Source organism: Nematostella vectensis, chromosome 4 (assembly GCF_932526225.1).
Source record: "Nematostella vectensis chromosome 4, jaNemVect1.1, whole genome shotgun sequence".
Classification (NCBI taxonomy): Eukaryota; Metazoa; Cnidaria; class Anthozoa; order Actiniaria; family Edwardsiidae; genus Nematostella; species Nematostella vectensis.
This window is the reverse complement of record NC_064037.1, coordinates 18431153-18457386: the sequence shown is the minus strand read 5'-3', so window position 1 is coordinate 18457386 and position 26234 is coordinate 18431153. Positions and strand designations below refer to the sequence as shown.

General features: G+C 41.4%; 1 protein-coding gene across 1 annotated transcript in view; it reads right to left on the bottom strand.

Moving 5' to 3' along the window:
• The window catches only part of LOC5506452 (mediator of RNA polymerase II transcription subunit 23), an 85945-nt gene that overhangs the window by 37314 nt on the left and 22397 nt on the right, over window positions 1-26234 (bottom strand). The window contains exons 17-27 of the mRNA XM_048727198.1: window positions 20564-20738; window positions 19552-19694; window positions 16704-16878; window positions 12826-12916; window positions 7682-7821; window positions 7423-7556; window positions 6011-6077; window positions 5422-5475; window positions 3263-3371; window positions 2630-2701; window positions 269-379 (exon numbers count right to left, since the gene is read on the bottom strand). Of these exons, the coding sequence (XP_048583155.1) occupies window positions 269-379; window positions 2630-2701; window positions 3263-3371; window positions 5422-5475; window positions 6011-6077; window positions 7423-7556; window positions 7682-7821; window positions 12826-12916; window positions 16704-16878; window positions 19552-19694; window positions 20564-20738 (1271 nt within the window). The remainder of the gene's footprint in view (window positions 1-268; window positions 380-2629; window positions 2702-3262; window positions 3372-5421; window positions 5476-6010; window positions 6078-7422; window positions 7557-7681; window positions 7822-12825; window positions 12917-16703; window positions 16879-19551; window positions 19695-20563; window positions 20739-26234) is intronic.

The window sequence follows — 26234 nt, the reverse complement described above, 5'->3', positions numbered from 1 at the left end:
CCTATCGCTTACAAAAACGCGTGAATTAGAACTTTTCTATCCGGTATAATCTTGAAATAAAAACCATTTTGCACATCTCCTCTCCGGCAATGTGTGGAATTGGCGTGGTTTCGGAGTTTTCTAGCTCAGCCGTTTTTTTAGTAAAAGGTGGACAACAGTCCATTCCTTAGCGTATTATTATATATAGTATAGATACCTTGATACCGACATTGAAAAAGTGGTTGTCGCTCAAGTTTCTCGTTTATTTTGTGTAAGATGTGTATCTCACCTCCCGCACAAAGGCGTTGACTCGATTCCGAAATTCCTGCGGTTTGAGCAGCAGCAACTGAATGATGAAGAAGCAAACTTGGGCCTCATTCCCCTCATGACTACGAAGTGCCTGTTGATGGAAGACAGGGCAATCAGTGGTTACTTGGGAAAACCTGCATTTAGGTAACACTCTGTCAGGTCACCAGAATACTTTGCGGGTAAACCAAATTGATTCAACGCGCTACTTGATTTCTTTTCTTTTCTAGACAAGTTAAGAGAAAGCGAGAAAAGCTAGCGCATTTATGGAACTTAATAGGCAATGGAATCTATTAGTCTAAAATTTATCTTTGTTGATGTGTAAAATGTATCCTCGTTGCGTTTAGCGTACTAGGGCGTGCGTTAGACACGACCTTCACCCTACTAGGCAAAAAATCAGGCGGTCGAGTGTTACCTACCAGGCAAAGAACCAGGCGGTCAAATGTTACCTACCAGGCAAAGAACCAGGCGGTCTAATGTTACCTACCAGGCAAAAAACCAGGTGGTCATGTGTTACCTACATGCCAGGCAAAGAACCAGGCGGTCAAATGTTACCTACATACCAGGCAAAGAACCAGGCAGTCGAGTGTTACCTACAAACCAGGCGGTCAAATGTTACCTACATACCAGGCAAAGAACCAGGCGGTCAAATGTTACCTACATACCAGGCAAAGAACCAGGCGGTCGAGTTTTACCTACCAGGCAAAGAAGCAGGAGGTAAAATGTTACCTATATACCAGGCAAAGAACCAAGAGGTCAAATGTTACCTACATACCAGGCAAAGAACCAGGCGGTCAAATGTTACCTACATACCAGGCAAAGAACCAGGCGGTCAAATGTTACCTACATACCAGTCAAAGAACCAGGTGGTCAAGTGTTACCTACCAGGCAAAGAACCAGGCAGTAAAGTATTACCTACCAGGCAAAGAACCAGCGGTAAAGTGTTACCTACCAGGAAAAGAACCAGGCGGTTAAGTGTTACCTACCATGCAAAGAACCAGGTGGTAAAGTGTTACCAACCAGGCAAAGAGCCAGGTGGTCATTTGTTACCTACATACCAGGCAAAGAGCCAGGCTGTCAAGTGCTACCTACATACCAGGCAAAGAACCAGGTGGTCACCAGGCAAAGAACCAGGCGGTCACCAGGCAAAGAACCAGGTGGTCACCAGGCAAAGAACCAGGCGGTCGAGTGTTACCTACATACCAGGCAAAGAACCAGGCGGTCGAGTGTTACCAACATACCAGGCAAAGAACCAGGTGGTCATATGTTACCTACCAGGCAAAGAACCAGGTGGTCATGTGTTACCTACCAAGCAAAGAACCAGGCGGTTTAGTGTTACCCACATACCAGGCAAAGAACCAGGTGGTCACCAGGCAAAGAACCAGGCGGTCACCAGGCAAAGAACCAGGTGGTTATCAGGCAAAGAACCAGGCGGTCGAGTGTTACCTACATACCAGGCAAAGAACCAGGCGGTCGAGTGTTACCAACATACCAGGCAAAGAACCAGGTGGTCATGTGTTACCTACCAGGCAAAGAACCAGGTGGTCATGTGTTACCTACCAAGCAAAGAACCAGGCGGTTTAGTGTTACCTACATACCAGGCAAAAAACTAGGTGGTCATGAGTTACCTACCAGGCAAAGAACAAGGCGGTCGAGTGTTACCTACCTACCATGCAAAGAACCAGGTGGTCATGAGTTACCTACCGGGCAAAGAACAAGGCGGTCGAGTGTTACCTACATACCAGGCAAAGAACCAGGTGGTCATGTGTTACCTACATTCCAGGCAAAGAACCAGGTGGTCATGTGTTACCTACCAGGCAAAGAACCAGGCAGTCGAGTGTTACCTACCAGGCAAAGAACCAGGCAGTCGAGTGTTACCTACCAGGCAAAGAACCAGGCAGTCAAGTGTTACCTACATTCCAAGCAAAGAACCAGGAGGTCGAGTGTTACCTACCTACCATGCAAAGAACCAGGTGGTCATGTGTTACCAACCAGGCAAAGAACCAGGCAGTCAAGTGTTACCTACATTCCAAGCAAAGAACCAGGAGGTCGAGTGCTACCTACCTACCAGGCAAAGAACCAGGTGGTCATGTGTTACCAACCAGGCAAGGAACCAGGTGGTCATGTGTTACCAACCAGGCAAGGAACCAGGTGGTCATGTAATATCTACCAGGCAAAGAACCAGGCAGTCGAGTGATACCTACCAGGCAAAGAACCAGGTGGTCATGTGTTACCAACCAGGCAAAGAGCCAGGAGGTCATGTGTTACCTACCAGGCAAAGAGCCAGGCTGTTGAGTGCTATCTACATACCAGGCAAAGAACCAGGCGGTCGAGTGTTACGTACCAGGCAAAGAACCAGGCGATCGAGTGTTACCACGTTGTACTTCCAAATCAAGTCATTCAAGTGCTGAATACACTGCAAAAACAAAAGAAAATATGATAAACTTAAATAGTGTGGACAGCTATGCATTAATAACAACACTAGTTCCATTGTGGTAATCATCCAGGTCTGTTACCGTACAACTTATACATAAGTGTAACTCTGAGTCTCAGCTAAGGGAGGAGGGTCTATCCATCCTCGGGGGGTCTTCATAGTGATGACTTTCTCTTGTAGTAGAAACCACCTAGAGATGTTTTTTTTTGTATTTTTGGTGCATGCTATTCTAGAATGTGCACATTTTTGTCATATGGTTGTGATGTATTTGCGTCTCGCGCAACTAACTTGATGTAAATAAGTCACCTTCTTCAGTCTGCCCTTAAGAGGTCTTATTAAAGAAGAAAAATACCAGTTGTGGTTAATGTGAACCTTAACAACAACAATAAAATAACAACAATAACTTCATACCATTTTTAAAATTATAAGTTAGGCTTGAATTTCACAGTGATTTGAGTTGATTTGGTTGCTGCTATCTTATTCGCATTGTTTGTTGTCTTTGTGTTACAAGTCGGCCCCGAGGGCCACATGATTTCGCCGCACCTTGTTCACGTGTTTGCCTCCTCCTGATGTCGAGAACTCATAGACGAGAAAATCCGCAAAGAAGCGCACGTGACTCGACAGAGCACGCGCTCCGAGTTGCTCGAGTATCCTAAACCAACCAAACAAGTCATGGTATGATAAGATCTAACTAAACAAGTCATGGTATGATAAGATCTAACTAAACAAGTCATTGTATAATAAGAAATAGGCAAACAAGTCATGGTAAAATAAGATCTAACCAAACAAGTCATGGTATAATATGATCTAACTAAACAAGTCATTGTATAATAAGAAATAGGCAAACAAGTCATGGTAAAATAAGATCTAGCCAAACAAGTCATGGTATAATAAGATCTAACTAAGCAAGTCATGGTATAATAAGATCTAACTAAACAAGTCATGGTATAATAAGATCTAACTAAACAAGTCATGGTATAATAAGATCTAACCAAACAAGTCATGGTATAATAAGATCTAACCAAACAAGTCATGGTATAATAAGATCTAAGCAAACAAGCTATGGTATAATAAGATCTAAGCAAACAAGTCATGGTATGATAAGATCTAAGCAAACAAGTCATGGTATGATAAGATCTAACCAAACAAGTCATGGTATAATAAGATCTAACCAAACAAGTCATGGTATAATAAGATCTAACCAAACAAGTCATGGTATAATAAGATCTAACCAAACAAGTCATGGTATAATAAGATCTAACCAAACAAGTTATTTACTATTTAAAACACAAGAAGGAGTGTTTTCGCGAATACACGATCCGCGAATACACGATCTTCGAGTGTTTTGAACGGCTTAAAATTCTCATCAATATTCAATAGGAGTGTTGATCAATCGCGATGGAAAAAATAATAGCTTTTGAATTGTCAATAAAGACTACCGGGATTCGGTTAAAAAGAGCAAGTAGAACAATAAACAAAACTAACATTAGATCGCGGGCAAACAGCACGCAGTTTTACATAAATTGACTTGCTAGTCGAGCACTAGTCGAGGACAAAAACGTCGAATATTTGGAAACTGAAATCTTTAAAAAAAACAAGGTCGACGGCACAAGATATCCACCGAGAAGCCTCTATACACATATAACTGGACTTCATTCAATCCAATTACGAAACGCAGTCCAACTGGCTAAGCAAAATGTTTATACCCACATATAAATAATGTCAATACCCACATATAAAGTTGTCGGTGTTTATACTGTTTTATTCAGGTCTTAGATCATTCTGACTTTCTTTATTCTCAGGTTGAACATAATCATGCGAAGCGAAACTGGTCAAAGACAGGGTGACGACGGCTTAGAAAAAAGAAGAAATAGGCGATTGTCTGAGCAAAATGAAGCTGCCATCTGGCAAAGGGACTCTTGGACTAACAGCTTAGTCACTTTGAACACTGTTTGATTATGGAGTCCGTTCATGAGAGTGTATCTAAAACATACCATAGACTAGATTGTAAACTATGCTATTTACTTGTAATAAAGTAGCTTACTGTTTGTGATATTACGTATGTCTTTGTTTACTTGCCAAATCTGCTGGATGCAACATTATATAAAGCTACATTAGGTCATGAGGGTTTTATATAATCCTTCATGACGTCATGATAGCTTTATATTATGTTACATGTTCGTTAATTTGTCATGGTTTTAATATTGTACCCCAATATTTCCCTGGAGACGATTCCCTCCCCGTGCTTTAGATTTGTTGAGTGTATAAAGCCTATTCACGTGTCGGAAGAACGACATCCGATTGGTCAACATGCCTATTGAATATTGATGAGTGTTTTAAGGTTTAATAAGATCTAACTAAACAAGTCATGGTAAAATAAGATCTAACCAAACAAGTCATGCTATAATAAGATCTCGGATATAAAATTGACTTTGACATGGGTATTGACTTACTTTCAACATGGGTATTGACTTACTTTCGGCATGGGTATCGACTTGTGATATGGGTATTGACTTACTTTTGACATGGGTATCGACTTAAACGTGACATGGTTATTGACTTACTCGCGACATGGGTAACGACTTGAACGTGATATGGTTATTGACTTACTTTTGACATGGGTATCGACTTGAACGTGATATGGGTATTGACTTACTTTTGACATGGCTACTGACTTAAACGTGACATGGGTATCGACTTACTTGTGACAGAGCGGACTAAGCCTGCCGGTGTCCAAGAGCACCTTCCATAGAATACTGGCATGAAGAGACCACAAGAGTATATGAGTATATTATTGAGAAAATGGCATTATTGTGTGAAGACCGTGACAAATGAATGTGGCTTGACGGTACCAAGTGTGAGCGCACCACAGTTGTACAAGAAAAGAAAGCAAAAGGTGCGCATTTTTTTACTTAAAAACGCTTTGACAGAAATACGAAGTCGGTTACCCCCTTTTTTGTTTGCTCAAATAGTTAAATATAAACGGAAAGATGATATACTGAAAAAAAAGTTGGATAGTAGAAGGTTGTTTATTTCCGTAAAATACTTCAAAATGGCGCTTTTTACCGTATAAATAGTGGCGAAAACAGTGTCTTTTAGTGCCAAGTTTTAAAAATTCTGGATAGTAGAACTATTTCAAGGGAATTACCTTTAAAGGTAGGTGCTTGGCGACCGTGAAAAGGCAAGTGACAAGATGTGTGTTTGTGTTACAGGCTTGGCTTTTTTACTGCATAACATGATGTACAAGTGGTTGGCATGACAAGATGGGTGTGTGACTGGTACATATCTTACCATATAAACACATTTGATAAGGTCGGGTCAGTAAAGTGTGCCAACAATTCGTGCTCGGAAGTCATCGCTAAAATAGAGGCGGAGAAAAGGCGAAGACAGATTATTATAATCTTAAAAGGAGTTGTGTTATAACAGACTTTATTCCCGCTAGACATCCTCGAGTGTAGACCTCCGTAACGATAAGCAAAACAGTCAGGATTCAAACATCAATAGTGCAAAAATAAAACTAAATTTTCAATCTACTCTAAGAACTGGACAGATAAGAAATATATATTGGAAATCTTACGGAGCAAAGAAGCTTTCAAGTTTCGTTATTTTCACGCGCGGGCTCTAGAGTAGCATCATTTCAAACGAGCGTGCGCTGTTTTTTATTTTTTCAATCAAAGTTTAGTCGTTTTTGTAGAAAACAAATTCCATGCAGTTTGGCGTTATTGTCGATACAATAAATTATTTTTCAATTTAGAAATGATCAAAGTTAATCTGCGCCACTGTTTTTTTCTATATTTACGTAGCTCTGCACTTGCCGTGCCATGTGAAAAATCCAATAGCGAGTCATGTAAACATGACGTCATGTGAAAAGATCCAATAGCGAGTCGTGTGAGCATGACGTCATGTGAAAAGATCCAATAGCGAGTCAAGTGAACCTGACGTCATGTAAAAGTATCCAATAGCGAGTCATGTGAACCTGACGTCATGTGAAAATATCCAATAGCGAGTCATGTGAACATGACGTCATGTGAAAATATCCAATAGCGAGTCATGTGAACACGACGTCATGTGAAAAGATCCAATAGCGAGTCATGTGAACCTGACATCATGTGAAAAGATCCAATAGCGAGTCATGTGAGCCTGACGTCATGTGAAAATATCCAATATCGAGTCATGTGAACATGACGTCATGTGAAAAGATCCAATAGCGAGTCATGTGAGCCTGACGTCATGTGAAAATATCCTATACCGAGTCATGTGAACATGACGTCATGTGAAAAGATCCAGCAATAACGAGTCAAGTGAACCTGACGTCATGTGAAAATATCCAATAGCGAGTCATGTGAGCCTTACGTCATGAAAAACATCCAATATAAAGTCATGTGAACCTGACATCATGTGAAAAGATCCACAAGCGAGTCATGTGAACCTGACATCATGTGAAAAGATCCAATAGCGAGTCATGTGAACCTGACGCCATGTGAAAATATCCAATAGTGAATCAAGTGAAACTGACGTCATGTGAAAAGATCCACGAGCGAGTCATGTGAACCTGACGTCATGTGAAAATATCCAATAGCGAGTCATGTGAACCTGACGTCATGTGAAAGTTTCCAAAGCGAGTCAAGTGAAACTGACGTCATGTGAAAAGATCCAAGAGCGAGTCATGTGAACCTAACGTCATCCATCAACGTGGTACTCACACTTCCACCGTCGATACTCCTCCTCCACGTGGTTGCGTAGTGCCTGCTTGGTCTTGACGGGTCGGTCAGTCGGATTCTCGCTATAGAACTGCTGAAGCGGCTGAGGGAAGCAAGCGAGCGTATGTGACGCCCAGCTGTTGGCGAACAACAAGTGAATTAATAAATCACCACCAGTTACTAGCTTAAATCAGTCGATGGGACGCTTTGTGTATCGCGCTGGGCGTGAAGTAGGGGTGTGAATGGCCTCCACTGGCTGTACCTGTGCGGAGTGTTGGCAATAAGTACGCCAAGAATGCCATCACACCAGTTACCGGAAGACTCGGCTCCTGTCACGTGCATGGATCTGGCGATAGTTAGAACCAGTGCTCGATTAAGCTCTTCGGATTCCGCAGACAAGATCTGAAACACAATTTAATATGTCATCTTCAGCTCTGTTCAGCATTGTTTGTATAGCCTCGCTTGGTGAAATATTGTTGATCACCTACTCCTTTACCTTAAACGGTCTGTTTGAAAAAAAAACTTCAAAATATCCATCAACAATTGAATTCCAATACTTGAGTAACAATATTTAATTAAAGTATCTAATGCCTGGTGCACACTAGTGGCAACATAATGACATAGGCGCGTGCACCCTTATGTTTATATGTTCAAGTGTGAATGGTTCGACATTTTGACATAACCCCAACATCACGACATGAACATAGCGACATGAGTGAAAAAAAAAACATGTTTTTTTCTTTTATGTCATTGTGTCCATGTCGTTATGTTGGGCCTAAAAGAGTGTGCGCGCCTATGTTGTTATGTCATAAGTGCGCACTAGGCACAACTCATTCGCTTGATGGAAACGGATTCTTTGTGCGACTCGGTATAAAGTAGGAGTTTGCAATGGCGGAAAGATTGGCCTGTATCACCCGGGTTTGTAACAATCAACGGGATTTGTAACAACAATCAACCACATATGTAACAACAACCGGATTTGTAACAAAAATCAACCGGATATGTAAAAACAACCGAATTTGTAACAAAAATCAACCGGATATGAACAAAAATCAACCGGATATGTAACAAAAATGAACCGGATATGTAATAAACATCAACCGGATATGTACCAAAAACTAACCGGATATGTAACAAAAATCAACCGGATATGTAACTACTCAACCGGATTTGTGACAAACTACTCAAACGGATTTGTAACAACCTAAGGATTTCGTAAAATCGTTTGAATACAAACGCCATTTATAACACAGGTCAAACATTCCAGATATCTTCGTTGGTTCTAAAGTAAGTCCGGGGGACTCTATCGATGAAGTCATCAAAATACAGCTCCGTGCATATATTTTAACAGATACACTGTTAGAAGGCCAAACTTGGTTGACGTGTCAATGGTGGCAAGGGGATGCACTGGCGAAGTCACGTGACGTGATGTCATCACTGACATTATTTAAATGTTTGCTCCCTACGTGAAAAACTTTTACTTAATTTATAGTCAAGGGTGTTGATATTATCGATCATTGATTGTGGAGAAGAATTATACTTGCAATATTAAAGACATTTAAACGGACAGACCCCGGTGAAAACGTTGCTTCTATCAATTCCTTTTTGATCAATTCATTTTTGGTCACCTCAGTTTGGAAGTCGTGTAAACTGAAAGTTATCTTGAAACTCAAAACATCTCTATATTTAGGCTTGCAGGATTAATAGTTGACTACAATTAGTAGAGCAAACGCCACCCGCGTTAAGGCTGGTTTCCATATAATCGCACACGATCGCAGAGTGGTTTTCAAATGATCGCACACGATCGCAGAATGGTTTTCATATGATCGCACACGATCGCAGAGTGGTTTCCATTATTTGGACGTGACATGTATCCTGGATTGGAGGAAAGGATGTTATTCCATTTCACACTTGAACTAGGTTGAAGTGAAGAAGACAACAATAGAAATATACATCGATGACGTCACGTCACGTGACTTCGCCCGTGCACTCCCCTTGCCTCCTGGTACAGGTCAACCAACTTTGGTTTCCTGGGACTGTTTTAGTGGGATGACAAAGGTTTGACCGTCTAACAGTTTATCTGCTAAAAGATTTCGATTTTGATGACGTCATCGCTAGAGTCCCCCCTTATACGTTAGAACCAAGGAAGACTTTAAATATATTTTACCTGTGTTATAAATGGAGTTTGTATTCAAACGATTTGAAGAAATCCTTAGGTTGTTACAAATCCGGGTGATTTTTGTTACAAATCCGGTTGATTTGTTTGTTACATATCCGGTTGACTTCTGTTACAAATTCGGTTGTTGTTACATATCTGGTTGATTGTTGTTACAAATCTGGTTGTTACAAATCCCGTTGATTGTTACAAATTCGGTTGTTGTTACATATCTGGTTGATTGTTGTTACAAATCTGGTTGTTACATATCCCGTTGATTGTTACAAATCTGGTTGTTACATATCCCGTTGATTGTTACAAATCTGGTTGTTGCATATCCCGTTGATTGTTACAAATCTGGTTGTTGCATATCCCGTTGATTGTTACAAATCTGGTTGTTACATATCCCGTTGATTGTTACAAATCTGGTTGTTGCATATCCCGTTGATTGTTACAAATCTGGTTGTTGCATATCCCGTTGATTGTTACAAATCTGGTTGTTACATATCCTGTTGATTGTTACAAATCTGGTTGTTACATATCCTGTTGATTGTTACAAATCTGGTTGTTACATATCCCGTTGATTGTTACAAATCTGGTTGTTACATATCCTGTTGATTGTTACAAATCTGGTTGTTACATATCCCGTTGATTGTTACAAATCTGGTTGTTACATATCCCGTTGATTGTTACAAATCTGGTTGTTGCATATCCCGTTGATTGTTACAAATCTGGTTGTTACATATCCTGTTGATTGTTACAAATCTGGTTGTTACATATCCCGTTGATTGTTACAAATCTGGTTGTTACATATCCCGTTGATTGTTACAAATCTGGTTGTTACATATCCCGTTGATTGTTACAAATCTGGTTGTTACATATCCCGTTGATTGTTACAAATCTGGTTGTTACATATCCCGTTGATTGTTACAAATCTGGTTGTTACATATCCCGTTGATTGTTACAAATCTGGTTGTTACATATCCCGTTGATTGTTACAAATCTGGTTGTTACATATCCCGTTGATTGTTACAAATCTGGTTGTTACATATCCTGTTGATTGTTACAAATCTGGTTGTTACATATCCCGTTGATTGTTACAAATCTGGTTGTTACATATCCTGTTGATTGTTACAAATCTGGTTGTTACATATCCCGTTGATTGTTACAAATCCGGTTGTTACATATCCTGTTGATTGTTACAAATCTGGTTGTTACATATCCCGTTGATTGTTACAAATCTGGTTGTTACATATCCCGTTGATTGTTACAAATCTGGTTGTTACATATCCCGTTGATTGTTACAAAGTCGGTTGTTGTTACATATCTGGTTGATTGTTGTTACAAATCTGGTTGTTACATATCCCGTTGATTGTTACAAATCTGGTTGTTACATATCCCGTTGATTGTTACAAATCTGGTTGTTACATATCCCGTTGATTGTTACAAATCTGGTTGTTACATATCCCGTTGATTGTTACAAATCTGGTTGTTACATATCCCGTTGATTGTTACAAATCTGGTTGTTACATATCCCGTTGATTGTTACAAATCTGGTTGTTACATATCCCGTTGATTGTTACAAATCTGGTTGTTACATATCCTGTTGATTGTTACAAATCTGGTTGTTACATATCCCGTTGATTGTTACAAATCCGGTTGTTACATATCCTGTTGATTGTTACAAATCTGGTTGTTACATATCCCGTTGATTGTTACAAATCTGGTTGTTACATATCCCGTTGATTGTTACAAATCTGGTTGTTACATATCCCGTTGATTGTTACAAATTCGGTTGTTGTTACATATCTGGTTGATTGTTGTTACAAATCTGGTTGTTACATATCCCGTTGATTGTTACAAATCCGGGTGATTTGTTTGTTACATATCCGGTTTACTTCTGTTACAAATTCGGTTGTTGTTACACATCTGGTTGATTGTTGTTACAAATCTGGTTGTTACATATCCTGTTGATTGTTACAAATCTGGTTGTTACATATCCCGTTGATTGTTACAAATTCGGTTGTTGTTACATATCTGGTTGATTGTTGTTACAAATCTGGTTGTTACATATCCCGTTGATTGTTACAAATCCCGTTGATTGTTACATATCCCGTTGATTGTTACAAATCTGGTTGTTACATATCCCGTTGATTGTTACAAATCTGGTTGTTACATATCCCGTTGATTGTTGTTACAAATCTGGTTGTTACATATCCCGTTGATTGTTACAAATCCCGTTGATTGTTACAAATCCCGTTGATTGTTACAAATCCTGTTGATTGTTACAAATCCCGTTGATTGTTACAAATCCTGTTGATTGTTACAAATCCCGTTGATTGTTACAAATCCTGTTGATTGTTACAAATCCCGTTGATTGTTACAAATCCCGTTGATTGTTACAAATCCTGTTGATTGTTACAAATCCCGTTGATTGTTACAAATCCCGTTGATTGTTACAAATCCTGTTGATTGTTACAAATCCCGTTGATTGTTACAAATCCCGTTGATTGTTACAAATCCTGTTGATTGTTACAAATCCCGTTGATTGTTACAAATCCCGTTGATTGTTACAAATCCCGTTGATTGTTACAAATCCCGTTGATTGTTACAAATCCTGTTGATTGTTACAAATCCCGTTGATTGTTACAAATCCCGTTGATTGTTACAAATCCTGTTGATTGTTACAAATCCCGTTGATTGTTACAAATCCCGTTGATTGTTACAAATCCCGTTGATTGTTACAAATCCCGTTGATTGTTACAAATCCCGTTGATTGTTACAAATCCCGTTGATTGTTACAAATCCCGTTGATTGTTACAAATCCCGTTGATTGTTACATATCCCGTTGATTGTTACAAATCCCGTTGATTGTTACATATCCCGTTGATTGTTACATATCCCGTTGATTGTTACATATCCCGTTGATTGTTACAAATCCCGTTGATTGTTACATATCCCGTTGATTGTTACATATCCCGTTGATTGTTACAAATCCCGTTGATTGTTACATATCCCGTTGGTTGTTACATATCCCGTTGATTGTTACAAATCCCGTTGATTGTTACATATCCCGTTGGTTGTTACATATCCCGTTGATTGTTACAAATCCGCGTGATACATGGCCTTCTTAAACGCTCATTTTTTGCGAGGAAGCGAAAAGATCAAAGCGGACATGAGAGAAAAGCTGTCGCTCCTTCTTCCTTTCACGTCTATTTAGCTTACGCTTGAGTGGTTTTCACGTGACTGACCTGTCTGGGTTCAGCTATGAACTTGGAAAGCTGCGGTTGAACCTCAGAGCTACCAAGCCCTGTTATCAGGCGCAGAGCGGTACTCTCAACGCTTGTTATCACCAATAACAACAGATATCAATAGCATCAGATCATCAACAACATCAGATCATCAATAGCAATAACTGATCATCATCAATAACATTGACAGATGATCATCAACAAATCATCAATAACAACAAACCATAATAAACAATAACAGATCATCATAACATTAAGCAACAACAATAGGATTCACACAGAAAAAATAAACAATAAAAAGAAGACCAGCTTGGTTACAGTCTGGCTTACCATACATTAAACTCAGTATACACTTTGACTTACCATACGTTAAGTTAATTATACAGTCTGGCATACATACGTTGATCTAATTATACAGTCTGGCATACATACGTTGATCTAATTATACAGTCTGGCATACATACGTTGATCTAATTATACAGTCTGGCATACATACGTTTAGCTAATTATAGCGGAGCCAAGCGCGGCCGCAGGCCGCGCGCGTAGCCCCATAGGCATAGAAATATGGTATAGGTATGCGACTTGGTTTTTGTGGTAATCGCGCGAGTACCCTGTGGTGTCACTCGCCAGCCAGACAGCCAGCCAGCCAGTCAGTCAGCCGCGCGACTCCCAGGCCCCACTCGGCCCCGAAATGGCGACTAAATACAAGCACGGAGCAAGGGAAAAAGTTCTTGTCGATTATTCGATGATTATTTATTTTGCCCCAAATTTTGTGACTTAAGGATAAAGTCAACTAGAGGAGATCTACTAACATTCATTCACGCCAAGATTTATCTGGTTTTAGCTAGTAAATTTAAGCAAGTAACAGTTCACATTAAAAAGCGAACAGAACCACAAGAAAGCGACCAAAAAAAAACAATGTAAGGTGAGTTTCGGACGACGATTTGTATTGTCTATTGAGGATATGACAGTTATTAGGCTTTTTGTTGTCCTTTTTGTATGCTTTGAGAATGCGAGTACTTAACTTAGTAATCAAATTATTTGAGCATAACAGGTTTTGTTTTGACATTCGTTTTATCTATATTCTTGATTGTGTTGAATAAAATACAATACAACAAAAACTGGAATTCGTCTTTAATAAGACTTCTTCAGGGCAGATTGATTGACTTGAGATATTTCATAAAGGCTAACCAATATCGTGTTGCATTTGTCTAATACTGCTAAAGAAGACCGTTCTTGTATTTATATCCTGTGCTCTTAGTCCTTAGTCCTTAGTCCTAAGAAGATAAATATCCTTAGAAGATACAGCAGCTTCTTCAACTTACAAGAGAAATTTTCCTTACCGAGGATAAAAAAAACCCTATTTTCAATATGTATTGTTGTTATTGTCTGCATCTTGCATCTCATGTGTTTATTTTTTTTTCAAATAGTTGTAGAAAATTAGTTAGATTATAAATGGCTTGATAAAAAGATTGTTTTGAAAGAAATAATAAATAATTGTTTTCACTCTTTTATGAACCAGGAACGAACTACCTGAGGGCCAAGATGAATGCTAAAGACTGGAAGACATGATAATTTTAATTTTAATTTGAAGAGAACAGTAGGATGTTCTTATTCACTAGTCATTTGATACCCCCACACCCATGGTCCCAGGGAAGGGTGGGGGATTAAACTTAAATAAAAGCCTGTTTCCAAGTTAAGAGTCAAAAACAGTCAAAACAATCACCAATCTTGACATATTCTGGTTAAAAAGTAATCTAAAACCCCACATTAACCCCTGACTTCCCCAGGACCATAAGGGAGGGGGCACAAATGACTAGTTCATTACTATGTGATTCAGCAGTACACACTCATAGTTTTTTTTAGAACAAGATACTCATATAATATAAAACTAAAAACAAACTTTTGCTTTTTAAATAATAAATTTGTAAAGAAAACAGTTTTCTATCAACCTAAAGATAATGGGAAAGGGGATATTTTAGAAAAGTACTGAATATAATTATCACACTATTGTTATTATATTTTCTTTTCAAACATTTAAGGAAGAGTCATATTTCTTCCTTTTTCTTCTCCCTGTTGACTATTTTTATGCAATCGGGGCATCAGCTCTTTGCTATTTCCCCTCTACACCAAAAATAAATTAATGAACAAATTTGATTTTTAAATTAGAAATTTTCATTTATTACTTTCACTTATATTTTCTTTTTAGGATTTTCTTTCCAAGTCTCTTGCCCATTACATTTATTTTAGATGTTTAGATTTATTTCATTGGAATAATTAGATCCAGGGTTTCTCAAAACACCAAAATATAATGCATTACTGGATGTATATTTGTAGATATTAATTCCCATGGGGATGGAAAATCACCACTTAAAATGGTACATTAAATCTTCAGCATTGCATCTTATCTAATATTGTGTCTGAAACTATATTCCATCTTTGAAATCCTGTTTCATCCATTGTTCTTTGCAAGAACAAAGCTTGTCAGAATGTAGCTTTACAAATGTACATTTATGGAACTTTTATTAAGGGGAAGGGTTTTTTTAGGGCAAGATACTTAAACTTTATAACACTAGCAACAACCTTGTTCTTTTTCAATAATAGAATTTTGTTCACATAGCTTGGATAGCAAAGACATGGCCTCTTTAGAGGCCTGTGGTGGTGAAAGGGTTAAGATAATGGGAAAGGGGAAATGTCAAGAAATGCTCAATCAAATTATTTTTATTACTGTTATATTTTTTTCACCAAACCTTTCAAGTTGAGTCAATTCACTTTATATCTCCTCTCCCGTCGATTATTTTTTAGTCAATTGATATTCTTTGATTCCTCTCTACCCCAAACATAGATCAATGAAAGGGTTTGGTTTGAAATTAGAAGTTAGCATTTTCAATCTGTTTTTTCTTCATTGCATTCATTTGGGAGTAGGCCACCAACAACAAGGCCACTATATGGTAAAGTGGGGTGCACCAATATGTAATGCATGAAAGGAGATATATTTTTGGATTTTAATTTCCATGAATTTTTCTGAATATTCGGTCCAATGAAGGAGAGAATCCCCACTAAATCAATACATAAACATCACAGTATGGCATCTAAACAGTCTAAATATATTATTTTGAATCTTTGGAATGCTGTTACATCCATGACATTTTCTGCACAGGGCAAAGCTTGTGGGAGTATTGTTTTGATTAAAAAAAAAAGATATTTATAATGGAACTTCTATGATGGGACAAGAATTTACCATTAGACTCTAGACAACTTTGACAGCCACACCAGGAATTGTGTTTGTTAACTTTGATGTACTGCATAATTTAAATTATTGAATAAGGCCTGGATCCATTTGGTTGGTACAATAAATAAATCTCAGTAGAGAGCAGGATCCTAGATCCCCCAATAATACCTTTGATCAGTCAACACAAAAGGTGTTTATGCTGGCTCCGCTTTTAGGCAGTGCCTAAATCTATATATTACAGTCTGACGTATCATACGTTTAGCTAAGTAAACAGTCGGACTTACCATACGTTAAGCTAAGTATACACTCTGACTTACCATACGTTAAGCTAATTATACAGTCTGGCTTATCATACGTTAATGTAATTATACAGTCTGACGTATCATACGTTTAGCTAAGTAAACAGTCGGACTTACCATACGTTAAGCTAAGTATACACTCTGACTTACCATACGTTGATCTAATTATACAGTCTGACGTATCATACGTTTAGCTAAGTAAACAGTCGGACTTACCATACGTTGATCTAATTATACAGTCTGACGTACCATACGTTAAGCTAAGTAAACAGTCTGACTTACCAAACGTTAAGCTGAGTATACAGTCTGGCTTACATACGTTAAGCTGAATATACAGTCTGACTTACCACAAGTTTAGCTGGTTATGATTGGTTTGTTGGACGGCCCCTATGGTGTGCAAGTGAGATAGCAGAGTGACCCTGTAGTTTGGCGGAATATGGTGTAGTCTATAGCTGACCATTTCTAGCAGGGTGTGCAGGATGCCCCATGCTTGACTCTTGAACACATTTGGCAGAAGATGACCTAAGATAGGCAACACCATGGGGTTATTCAGACGCTCTCTCTCATTTATCCAAACCTGAATTAATGGGGTTATACAGACGCTCCCTCTTATCTATCCAAACCTGAATTAATGGGGTTATTCAGACGCTCTCTCTTATCTATCCAAACCTGAATTAATGGGGTTATTCAGACGCTCCCTCTTATCTATCCAAACCTGAATTAATAGGGTTATTCAGACGCTCCCTCTTATCTATCCAAACCTGAATTAATGGGGTTATTCAGACGCTCCCTCTTATCTATCCAAACCTGAATTAATGGGGTTATACAGACGCTCCCTCTTATCTATCCAAACCTGAATTAATGGGGTTATACAGACGCTCTGTCTAATCTATCCAAACCTGAATTAATGGGGTTTTACAGACGCTCCCTCTTATCTATCCAAACCTGAATTAATGGGGTTATTCAGACGCTCTCTCTTATCTATCCAAACCTGAATTAATAGGGTTATACAGACGCTCCCTCTTATCTATCCAAACCTGAATTAATAGGGTTATACAGACGCTCTCTCTTATCTATCCAAACCTGAATTAATGGGGTTATACAGACGCTCCCTCTTATCTATCCAAACCTGAATTAATGGGGTTATACAGACGCTCCCTCTTATCTATCCAAACCTGAATTAATGGGGTTATACAGACGCTCCCTCTTATCTATCCAAACCTGAATTAATGGGGTTATTCAGACGCTCTGTCTTATCTATCCAAACCTGAATTAATGGGGTTATACAGACGCTCCCTCTTATCTATCCAAACCTGAATTAATGGGGTTATTCAGACGCTCCCTCTTATCTATCCAAACCTGAATTAATGGGGTTAATCAGACGCTCCCTCTTATCTATCCAAACCTGAATAAATGGGGTTATTCAGACGCTCCCTCTTATCTATCCAAATCTGAATTAATGGGGTTATTCAGACACTCCCTCTTATCTATCCAAACCTGAATTAATGGGGTTATTCAGACGCTCTCTCTTATATATCCAAACCTGAATTAATGGGGTTATTCAGACGCTCTCTCTTATCTATCCAAACCTGAATTAATGGGGTTATTCAGACGCTCTGTCTTATCTATCCAAATCTGAATTAATGGGGTTATACAGACGCTCCCTCTTATATATCCAAACCTGAATTAATGGGGTTATACAGACGCTCCCTCTTATCTATCCAAACCTGAATTAATGGGGTTATTCAGACGCTCCCTCTTATCTATCCAAACCTGAATTAATAGGGTTATTCAGACGCTCCCTCTTATCTATCCAAACCTGAATTAATGGGGTTATTCAGACGCTCCCTCTTATCTATCCAAACCTGAATTAATGGGGTTATACAGACGCTCCCTCTTATCTATCCAAACCTGAATTAATGGGGTTATACAGACGCTCTGTCTAATCTATCCAAACCTGAATTAATGGGGTTATTCAGACGCTCCCTCTTATAAATCCAAATCTGAATTAATGGGGTTATACAGACGCTCCCTCTTATAAATCCAAATCTGAATTAATGGGGTTATACAGACGCTCCCTCTTATCTATCCAAACCTGAATTAATGGGGTTATTCAGACGCTCTCACTTATCTATCCAAACCTGAATTAAAGGGGTTATTCAGACGCTCTGTCTTATCTATCCAAATCTGAATTAATGGGGTTATTCAGACGCTCTCTCTTATCTATCCAAACCTGAATTAAAGGGGTTATTCAGACGCTCTGTCTTATCTATCCAAATCTCAATTAATGGGGTTATTCAGACGCTCTGTCTTATCTATCCAAACCTGAATTACAGAAATCAACTGTTAGGAGCTGATATAGGAAGCCTAACGAGCTATGGATCACCCAGTACGTCAGCCATTTACGTCCAAATTCAACCCGACAAGAACAAGCTTCAAGAACAAGCAGACTTCGTAATATTTATAAATGTTTTATTGTCATGCTTCCTGTAATTCAGTCTAACACTGCGAAGAGAGTCAGAAATGCACACAGGGGGTGGATGCAACTTGCAAATAACATTTAAACATACAAACAAATTGCGTACTTTCAAGCCACTTTGTAAACAACTTTCAAACAACATGCCAGCAGCTTGCGAACACATTGCTAAAAAACTTGTAAGAATTTGCGAACAACAGCGAAAAAGTTGCAAACAACCGTTTTAGACTTAGACACCATATTGAGTAGTGGCCAGGAGTTAATGGGGGTAAAGCTATTGACCAGAAACGTTTTAAGCGCACACAACAACGCTAGAGTCAGTGACTTGAAGAGCTTTCTTGTAAAAATCTTACCGATAAGTCCCCGAGTGACTATCTCCATATACACAACATTACCTCACATTGCCTAGTTTTCATTAGTAACGCTAACGCGAGCAAAAGGGTGTTGTTTGGCTGTGAAAAAACAGTCGATAATGCTTGCGCTTGCGTTTGGTTCTGCAAAGTGAAAACGAAACACAACGAAAAAAAACAGTGCTTGATTATTCATGTAAGGTGACAGTAACTGACCAATGAAATCCCGACTTCAAGCCTTCTCGACTTTCAAGATGGTGACCGAGTTTGCGGAGAAGTTTAGTGAGTTTTCACTAAAAAACCATTACTAATGAAAACTGGGCTTAAACTTATTAAGACTTACATCAACCCTTCGTGTAGAAAACTTACTGATGAATCCCCGTATTCCGAGTGATTCTATCTCCATGTAAACCAGAAGACGACTGTACGTCTCCACGAGAGCTGGCGCTAATGCCAGAGAGGTCCCAGATGTGGCCATCTTGATAATACGCGCAACGATGCTGTGAATAAGACTAAAGAAACAGCCAGATCATCATTCAGATAAGCCATGAATTGTCTAGCCTTTAGCCACGGGTCTATTGATCTATAAGACACGAATTGATTAATCTATATGGTAGTACGGGTGGCCGAGTGTGTTAGCGCGTCGGCCTCTCACCGCTGTGGCCAAGGTTCGAATCCTGGCTCAAACTGGGGATTTTTCCGGGTTCCTGCCTTGGTTCGAATTTGTGTCACAAGTGAGTTGAAGTTATTCTCCCGTGTTTCCAGTCTTCTCGGATAAGGACACTAAACCGGAGGTCCCGTCTCTTCAAGCTGCACTACATTAACCTGAACCGAAGGGACGTAAAAGAACCACTGGGGACGCAATAAACCCTCTGGCAGTGACCACCCCCAGTGACAGTGCTTACAATGCTTACTAACAATACACTCAAAGTGTCCCCCAATTAGTAGGGGTCTTATCCCCGGCTAGAGGTTGTTTATGACACTTTAATAAAGTTTCTATCTATCTATCTACACGAATCTATTAATTTATAAGACACGAATCTATTGATCTACAAGCCACGGATCTATTGATCTATAAGCCACGGATCTATTGATCTATAAGCCACTGATCTATTGATCTTTAAGCCACGGATCTATTGATCTATAAGACACGAATCTATTGATCTACAAGCCACGGATCTATTGATCTACAAGCCACGGATCTATTGATCTATAAGGCATGTGCAAAATTACCAGAGAAACATAACAAGCAAAACCAAAGTGAAAAACAAATTGAGCATTGGGAAAGCAAAGAAAAAAACACCGCCACGGGTACAAGAGCAAGCAAATTTGTAAAGTACTGCTGAATGTGTAAAGTACTGCGCATGACATAACAGCATACCTCATCTTAGCGTGCACTGAAAGCGAATCCAGCAGGCTAAGAGGACATGGTACGGTCGGGCTTGCGGCGACAGTGTTGGACGGGCCAGGAAGGGGGGTACTGGGTTTACCATTTCCAAAACACATCTCGACCAGGACTGACATAGCCACAGTAAACTTGTTCGGTATCGTGCTATCTGCAGAAAAAAAACGATACACCTTGACTTGAGTCTGCCATGAAGAAGTCTTATTAAAAACGAAAGTTTGGCAAAGTCAATTTCCAGTTTTTGGTGTATTGTATTCATTGTTCTGGTACGAGATCGCGACAGTTTGGGCTTTTTGATTCTATCAGAAAAAAAACGCACTAAACATACGACACACTACCACCACACCTCTCAACATACGACACACTACCACCACCCCTCACAACATAAAACACACAACAACATACGACACACTACCACCACACCTCTCAACATACGATACACTATCACCACCCCTCACAACATACTACACACTATCACCACCCCTCACAACATACTACACACTATCACCACCCCTCACAACATACGACACACTATCACCACCCCTCACAACATACTACACACTATCACCACCCCTCACAACATACGACACACTACCACCATCCCTCACAACATACGACACACTACCACCACACCTCTCAACATACGACACACTACCACCACCCCTCACAACATAAAACACACAACAACATACGACACACTACCACCACACCTCTCAACATACGATACACTATCACCACCCCTCACAACATACTACACACTATCACCACCCCTCACAACATACTACACACTATCACCACCCCTCACAACATACGACACACTATCACCACCCCTCACAACATACTACACACTATCACCACCCCTCACAACATACGACACACTACCACCATCCCTCACAACATACGACACACTACCACCACACCTCACAACATACGACACACTATCACCACCCCTCACAACATATGAATCACTTTCACCACCCCTCTCAACATACGACACACTACCACCACCCCTCACAACACACGACACACTATCACCACCCCTCACAACATACCACACACTATCACCACCCCTCACAACATACGACACACTATCACCAACCCTCTCAACATATGACACACTAGCTCCACCCCTCACAACATACGACACACTAGCTCCACCCCTCTCAACAAATGGCTCACTAGCTCCACCCCTCTCAACATATGAATCACTTTCACCACCCCTCTCAACATACGACACACTATCACCACCCCTCACAACATACGACACACTACCACCACACCTCTCAACAAATGACTCACTATCACCACCCCTCTCAACAAATGACTCACTATCACCACCCCTCTCAACAAATGACTCACTAGCACCACCCCTCTCAACATACGACACACTAGCCCCACCCCTCTCAACAAATGGCTCACTATCACCACCCCTCACAACATACGACACACTAGCTCCACCCCTCTCAACAAATGACACACTATCACCACCCCTCACAACATACGACACACTAGCTCCACCCCTCTCAACAAATGACTCACTAGCACCACCCCTCACAACATACGACACACTAGCTCCACCCCTCTCAACAAATGACACACTATCACCACCCCTCACAACATACGACACACTAGCTCCACCCCTCTCAGCATACGACACACTAGCGTCACCCCTCACAACATACGACACACTATCACCACCCCTCACAACATATGACACACTACCACCACCCCTCACAACATACGACACACTACCACCACCCCTCTCAACAAATGACTCACTAGTGTCACCCCTCTCAACAAATGACTCACTACCACCACCCCTCTCAACATACGACACACTACCACCACCCCTCTCAACAAATGACTCACTAGCGTCACCCCTCACAACATACTACACACTATCACCACCCCTCACAACATACTACACACTATCACCACCCCTCACAACATACGACACACTAGCTCCACCCCTCTCGACAAATGACACACTACCACCACCCCTCACAACATACGACACACTAGCTCCACCCCTCTCAACAAATGACACACTATCACCACCCCTCACAACATACGACACACTAGCTCCACCCCTCACAACATACGACACACTAGCTCCACCCCTCTCAACAAATGGCTCACTAGCTCCACCCCTCTCAACATATGAATCACTTTCACCACCCCTCTCAACATACGACACACTATCACCACCCCTCACAACATACGACACACTACCACCACACCTCTCAACAAATGACTCACTATCACCACCCCTCTCAACAAATGACTCACTATCACCACCCCTCTCAACAAATGACTCACTAGCACCACCCCTCTCAACAAATGACTCACTAGCGTCACCCCTCACAACATACGACACACTAGCTCCACCCCTCTCAACAAATGACACACTATCACCACCCCTCACAACATACGACACACTAGCTCCACCCCTCACAACAAATGACTCACTAGCACCACCCCTCACAACATACGACACACTAGCCCCACCCCTCTCAACAAATGACACACTATCACCACCCCTCACAACATACGACACACTAGCTCCACCCCTCACAACAAATGACTCACTAGCACCACCCCTCACAACATACGACACACTAGCTCCACCCCTCACAACAAATGACTCACTAGCACCACCCCTCACAACATACGACACACTAGCTCCACCCCTCTCAACAAATGACACACTATCACCACCCCTCACAACATACGACACACTAGCTCCACCCCTCTCAACAAATGACTCACTAGCACCACCCCTCACAACATACGACACACTAGCTCCACCCCTCTCAGCATACGACACACTATCACCACCCCTCACAACATACGACACACTAGCTCCACCCCTCTCAACAAATGACTCACTAGCACCACCCCTCACAACATACGACACACTAGCTCCACCCCTCTCAGCATACGACACACTAGCGTCACCCCTCTCAACAAATGACTCACTAGCGTCACCCCTCTCAACATACGACACACTACCACCACCCCTCTCAACATACGACACACTACCACCACCCCTCTCAACAAATGACTCACTAGTGTCACCCCTCTCAACAAATGACTCACTACCACCACCCCTCTCAACATACGACACACTACCACCACCCCTCTCAACAAATGACTCACTAGCGTCACCCCTCTCAACAAATGACTCACTACCACCACCCCTCTCAACATACGACACACTACCACCACCCCTCTCAACAAATGACTCACTAGCGTCACCCCTCACAACATACTACACACTATCACCACCCCTCACAACATACTACACACTATCACCACCCCTCACAACATACTACACACTATCACCACCCCTCACAACATACGACACACTATCACCACCCCTCACAACATACGACACACTATCACCACCCCTCACAACATACTACACACTATCACCACCCCTCACAACATACTACACACTATCACCACCCCTCACAACATACGGCACACTACCACCACCCCTCACAACATACTACACACTATCGCCACCCCTCTCAACATACGACACACTACCACCACCCCTCACAACACACGACACACTATCACCACCCCTCACAACATACCACACACTATCACCACCCCTCACAACATACGACACACTATCACCAACCCTCTCAACATATGACACACTAGCTCCACCCCTCACAACATACGACACACTAGCTCCACCCCTCTCAACAAATGGCTCACTAGCTCCACCCCTCTCAACATATGAATCACTTTCACCACCCCTCTCAACATACGACACACTATCACCACCCCTCACAACATACGACACACTACCACCACACCTCTCAACAAATGACTCACTATCACCACCCCTCTCAACAAATGACTCACTATCACCACCCCTCTCAACAAATGACTCACTAGCACCACCCCTCTCAACATACGACACACTAGCCCCACCCCTCTCAACAAATGGCTCACTATCACCACCCCTCACAACATACGACACACTAGCTCCACCCCTCTCAACAAATGACACACTATCACCACCCCTCACAACATACGACACACTAGCTCCACCCCTCTCAACAAATGACTCACTAGCACCACCCCTCACAACATACGACACACTAGCTCCACCCCTCTCAACAAATGACACACTATCACCACCCCTCACAACATACGACACACTAGCTCCACCCCTCTCAACAAATGACTCACTAGCACCACCCCTCACAACATACGACACACTAGCTCCACCCCTCTCAACAAATGACACACTATCACCACCCCTCACAACATACGACACACTAGCTCCACCCCTCTCAACAAATGACTCACTAGCACCACCCCTCACAACATACGACACACTATCACCACCCCTCACAACATACGACACACTACCACCACCCCTCTCAGCATACGACACACTAGCGTCACCCCTCTCAACATACGACACACTAGCTCCACCCCTCTCAACAAATGACTCACTAGCACCACCCCTCACAACATACGACACACTATCACCACCCCTCTCAGCATACGACACACTAGCGTCACCCCTCTCAACATACGACACACTAGCTCCACCCCTCTCAACAAATGACACACTATCACCACCCCTCACAACATACGACACACTAGCTCCACCCCTCTCAACAAATGACTCACTAGCACCACCCCTCACAACATACGACACACTATCACCACCCCTCTCAGCATACGACACACTAGCGTCACCCCTCTCAACAAATGACTCACTAGCGTCACCCCTCTCAACATACGACACACTACCACCACCCCTCTCAACATACGACACACTACCACCACCCCTCTCAACAAATGACTCACTAGTGTCACCCCTCTCAACAAATGACTCACTACCACCACCCCTCTCAACATACGACACACTACCACCACCCCTCTCAACAAATGACTCACTAGCGTCACCCCTCACAACATACTACACACTATCACCACCCCTCACAACATACTACACACTATCACCACCCCTCACAACATACTACACACTATCACCACCCCTCACAACATACGACACACTATCACCACCCCTCACAACATACGGCACACTACCACCATCCCTCACAACATACGACACACTACCACCACACCTCTCAACATACGACACACTATCACCACCCCTCACAACATATGAATCACTTTCACCACCCCTCTCAACATACGACACACTACCACCACCCCTCACAACACACGACACACTATCACCACCCCTCACAACATACCACACACTATCACCACCCCTCACAACATACGACACACTATCACCAACCCTCTCAACATATGACACACTAGCTCCACCCCTCACAACATACGACACACTAGCTCCACCCCTCTCAACAAATGGCTCACTAGCTCCACCCCTCTCAACATATGAATCACTTTCACCACCCCTCTCAACATACGACACACTATCACCACCCCTCACAACATACGACACACTACCACCACACCTCTCAACAAATGACTCACTATCACCACCCCTCTCAACAAATGACTCACTATCACCACCCCTCTCAACAAATGACTCACTAGCACCACCCCTCTCAACAAATGACTCACTAGCGTCACCCCTCTCAACAAATGACACACTATCACCACCCCTCACAACATACGACAC